Here is a 5,045-nt window from a genome sequence, read left to right as displayed (position 1 = left end):
TATGAACAAATTATCCGTCTCTGTGCAAGATTATGATAGAATGTATGAAAACTCTTTAAATATGAAAACTCTTTAAATATGAAAACTTGGAAATATGAATACTGCTTGTGATGGGCAGAATGTGTACTGCTTTAACGGGTCTCACGACACAAAATGGACAGAATGTGAGCCATTTCTTGATTGGGTGTGAACAAGTAACGGACCACTTCTCATAGAAAGAGACCACAAGCTACAGACGAACAGAATAGGCCAAAAAGCAAATCAATCGAAATGTTTATAAGTCGATGTGACTTTTTTAACTTGCAATAAGCGTTATTTTTTAAATGATTGATTACATGTTTCAAAAACCTATAATTTAGTAAAAAAAACGTCATTTTGTGTTTGTGTATGTTTTTGTAGATGACGTGTATCATATTGAAATTGAAAAGGACAAGAAGAATCTATAGGACATTATTATGCTTTGTTTTTATGTAATTATGTAAAGTCGGAGTTTGAATAAGCCATGAACATAAATAAATAAATAAATAAAATCTTAAGTGGATTGAACTGTTGTAACTGTAAGCGAATGTGGTGTGTAAAGGCTACGAGACATAAAAGGTATCTCCAATCTTTATAACAAAAAAAATATATAAAATGACAAAGAATTTGCATCATTTTTATATTTTAATCTAACACTAAAGTCATGCTATAAGGAATGAAAGAACATGTTTTATGTTATTTTATTAGCATGGAATGGTTATAATGTATAATTTGCTATTACTAAACTACTAATAAAAAAAATTATTGCAACAACTTGCTAAAATATAAGTGAATATTATGATATTTATGGAAACAATTTAAAATCCATATTTACTATTAAACTCATTCTAAGACTTGATTATGCATTTAGATTCTTTTTTTTTTTTTTTTGGAACGACAGCATCATATTATACATTTAGATTCTATTTAAATTAATTTTTAATTTTACCTTGAAAATTATCATTATATATAAAACTTTGAGGTTTTGATTAGGTAACATCAAATTTAATATGTTGTAGTCAGTTCGATTCCATTTGGTTGGCAATTTGACGTCCCAGTTCATTACATTTATATATTATCGTAGACGCGTTAAATATAAAAGAAAAAATATAGCTAAAACCTCTGAAAGTATATTCAAATATTTACAACTTACCTATAATAATTGGTTAACTTTTTGGTCTAAGATTTCGTTTTAACAATGTTAAAACTCTATTTTAATGTAAAGAACATATTTGCCACAAAAAATTTAAAATAATTGCTTTTTCAATTAAAAATTTATGATTTCATAAAAATATGAACAATTTAATAGTACAAAAAAACAATTTTAATATATAAAAACTTAAAAAGTGAATCTCACAGTATTACATTTTGTTTTGGTTTCACAGTGAAGAGTGGATTTTACAGCGCAATTATTTTTAATTATTTTTCCAAAAAATCAAAAAAACTTTTAACCGGTTTAGCAGTGTGAAACCTATTTCGCAACGCCACTACAAAATTAGTTGTTAATTTATCAGACAAATTTTCCTAAATTTTGGATAATTTTAACCGAAGAAAAAAGATGTTTTTCAGTTTTTGTTCCTTTCTCTAGTGAATTTTACCCATTTAACCCAAACCCCAACCCAACATGGTCCCATATGTGTCATTTCCCACATCTACTTTTAGAGTTGGCATTGTCCTACTTGAATACGACCTTTTTGTACATGAATTTCATCAACTAAAACGAAAGAAAGCAAACAAAAGCATAAAGTCCTCCTTTTCCCATTCTATCTGAAAGGTACCCCATCTCCTTTCTTATTACGAAATCATCTTTACAGACGATTTCCCTCTTCATATTACCATATACAAACCTCCAATCAACTTTCCTTTATTCCTCACTATTAATTACATGATATAAAATATGATAATGACATGATACGCCCATCAAAAATAATCACAACCGACTCATTCATTACATTCATACCACCTCTAACCAATAGCAAACCTTCAATGCTTCTTCTTTGCTTCATATCATACTCTACTAACTCAAAATACTAAGTTTCTGGTATAGGAAGTAATTGTCCCTAACAAAAAGTACAAAATATATGAATTTAGGCCCACATTTATTGAGTGATGTCAATAAGACAAAAATTGTAATTTTTAAATATGTGCATTAGACATTGGTTTGTACTGTGTTTGACATATACTGAACTGTAAAAATTGAAAATCTTGTGTCGTCCAAAAAAGGTGAAAATTTTGATTTTTTCAACTGTGCAAAAGACGTGAATATCCTCTCTCCTCATCTCGTCATACAAAATATTGTAGAAAGTTTTTTTTTCTTCGGTCCTTTCCAGTTTAGTCCAGTTCTGTCTCGTCCAAATAAATTAAATGGAGAGGTTAATCAATCGATTTTACCTGTGGATTTTGTGATTGAAAATTTTCCAATTTTGCCCTTGTGTTGGAAGTCGGATGTTTAGGATTAGGATTTGCGCGTAAAGATAGATTTTTCGAGGACATAGACGGCAATGTCCGCCACAACCAAGAATCCGAGGGTGATTTTGGTAATGGCGGCGGAGCGGGTAACTCCATGTCATTTTGTCGGGAAAACTTTAAATCTCGTTCAACTTTCGGGTCTTCACAAAATCCCGTTTCTTTATCCTGTTTCGGAATATGTGAAATTCCGAAAATACCCTCATCAGATTTGGCAGTTTCGACCTTATGTATGGTGTCAATGTAAAGAGTCTTTTCAACCATATGATTTTGAGGGCTAGATTCTTTCTCATTCTCAACAGCTAGTAATTCCTTGAAGCTAATGAGTCCTTTCTTTTGTAAATTTACTTCTTTATTTTTTGAATTGATATCATCATCTGAAATCACACGATCCAACGGCTCTGATCGCTCCTTCTGATTGGTAGCTTCTTTAGGCTCGTTTTTTATAACGGTCTCCTCTTTTTCTTGCTTGGCTAATGATCTGTGCTCATATACAGCCACCCTAGCAGGCTAATAAATTCCAAAAAAAAAATGACAAGGGTAAATGCGTAATTTTGCAGCAATGTTTCATATGTGAACAAATTAATGCAATAAAGTGGTTTTCAATATGAAATATGGAAAAAATGTAATATTAATTTAGAAAAGAATTATAAAGAGATAATTACCTGAGAGCTAGCAGATGAGGATTCAGAAGGAGTTTTATTAGCAGAAGAAATTGGTAATCTGGTTCTCATACTTAATCCTGGTAATGGATTTAAAATTCCAATAGAACCCTTTAAACAAAAATGTGGAAGCAATCCACAAACCTTATATGATGTGTTTTCATGTTCATCATAATCAAAATCACTATCTTCTTCACTATCATCACCAGTAAACTGTAAAAAATTAGGGCCATATGTAATTTGTGGCTTCTCATTTTCCCTATTAACCACCTTCTTCACCTCCAATGGCTTCTCATTAATCACTCTTGAATCAGATGACTCTTTCTTTATCTCTTTTGAGCTCTCAAATTCTGTTAACTTCACTTCTAAAGATTCTTGTTTTTTAGGCTTTGAAATTCGACCTGGTGGAGGCTTTGGGACAAGATATTTTATATGTTTTTGTGTTTTTGTTTCATCTTTTGGTTTTCCAGGAGTGTGTTCCCAAACAAAAGGGACACTTCCAGGGTTTCTTAATGAACCTGATTTGTAAGAAGGACTTGGTGATATTCCATTTTTCCTTTTGGAGTCCTTTTGAGAAGAAACTGTTGATGAGAAACGTCTTACAGAAAGAATTGGTCGATTGAAGTTTAATTGATTGTCTTCCATCAAAACCTTAAACAACTTCAAAAACAACCTGCAAATCTGCAATGCATACATCAATATCGATTATTAGAGACTCCAAGTTATCATATCAAGATATGTAAAGACAGAAAAACAAAGAGCATATTGCTTCCATTAAAACACAAACAAATTTTAACAACCATGTGGAATAGCTGTATGTGATTGTAGATTTGAGCTGAATAATAAAATTGATGTGATGAAAATAGTACAATTTATCATTAAAACCTACATGTGTAATAATAAAGACAGCACTACATTTCAATCATGACTATAAATCATGATAAGAAAGTTTTCCATATTTGTTACTTGAATGGAAGTTTGAAAGTGACAAAGGCTCATTTTCTTTCCATTAGAATTGATGAATACATGGTACTACATAAAAGACTATCGTAACAGAAAATAAAATTGGAAATAGATGAAATTAAAAAGATCTAAGCAGAGTTTGAATTCTGGAACCACTGTATTGGAATCTAAGGAATCGAAAATGAACTTCTTTTGAGAAAGAGAGAGAAAATCGGATCTAAGTCCCCATCAAAGCATGTAGATCTTCCTGTTGTTTGAAATGAAAACTGATAAAAGAAGATACAGAATCATACTAGTCATTCGTCCAAAATCACAAAACTCTTCAAAATCAAATACGGTTTTAACCAAAAAAGGACATATGTAGTTACAGAAGAGTACTTCACATCTATCCAAAATCGCATAACTCTACTGGAATCAATAAAATATTCTTAAACCCTCATCTTCTAATTTCAACACAGAAAGCCTTCCGATACACGACAAAAAAAATCTGGAACTTAAGCTCAGTTTTCTGCCAGACTGTCGTATCAAAACTCAACTACGAAGCAAACACAACACTCGAATCAAAACGACATTTGATTCTACAGATTAAATCATCGAAAACAAAAAGATAGTGGTGTAAAACAATCGATAAACAAAGTTACAGAAACAAAAACGAAGAATAAACCTTTAATTTGGAAGATCTTAAGCTAAAACGGACAAATAAACATGAGGTATTGACTGATCATGGAGAAAAGGAATTTAATCAGAAAAAGAAACAAGGAAACGTGCAATGAAGATAAGAGAAAGAATAAACCAAACCGTACGTTTGTGCTCCTGCTACTGCTTCTACTCCTTGTTCTTCGTCTTCCTTGGTATTCGATTCCTTTCCTAAATATACACAATCTGTCAATGGAATCTGAGCGAATTATTTGGAGAATTTCTAAGAGAGAAAATTAT

General features: G+C 31.2%; 1 protein-coding gene across 1 annotated transcript; it reads right to left on the bottom strand.

Moving 5' to 3' along the window:
* Window positions 1–1,744: 1,744 nt before the first annotated feature.
* LOC145012164 (uncharacterized) lies at window positions 1,745–4,792 on the bottom strand. Its single transcript, XM_078970943.1, has 4 exons — window positions 4,774–4,792; window positions 3,150–3,827; window positions 2,410–2,994; window positions 1,745–2,078 (listed from the first exon to the last, which is right to left on the bottom strand). Exons 2-4 carry the CDS (start codon window positions 3,789–3,791, stop codon window positions 2,049–2,051), a joined length of 1,257 nt encoding a protein of 418 aa, XP_078827069.1. The 5' UTR covers window positions 3,792–3,827; window positions 4,774–4,792; the 3' UTR covers window positions 1,745–2,048.
* Window positions 4,793–5,045: the final 253 nt, after the last annotated feature.

This window comes from Lactuca saligna, chromosome 8 (genome assembly GCF_052625555.1).
Source record: "Lactuca saligna cultivar CGN05327 chromosome 8, ASM5262555v1, whole genome shotgun sequence".
In the NCBI taxonomy this organism is placed as follows: Eukaryota; Viridiplantae; Streptophyta; class Magnoliopsida; order Asterales; family Asteraceae; genus Lactuca; species Lactuca saligna.
The sequence above is the reverse complement of the archived record's forward strand: the minus strand, read 5'-3'. Positions and strand labels throughout refer to the sequence as shown.

What these genes read in the sequence shown, in the direction of transcription:
- LOC145012164 (XM_078970943.1), bottom strand. Translation starts at nt 3,791, where the DNA reads ATGGAAGACAATCAATTAAACTTCAATCGACCAATTCTTTCTGTAAGA. An exon ending in CCTCATCTGCTAGCTCTCAG is followed by an intron (nt 2,995 to 3,149) that starts GTAATTATCTCT and finishes GGAATTTATTAG; the next exon opens with CCTGCTAGGGTGGCTGTATA. An exon ending in TTCAATCACAAAATCCACAG is followed by an intron (nt 2,079 to 2,409) that starts GTAAAATCGATT and finishes ACTTTTTGTTAG; the next exon opens with GGACAATTACTTCCTATACC.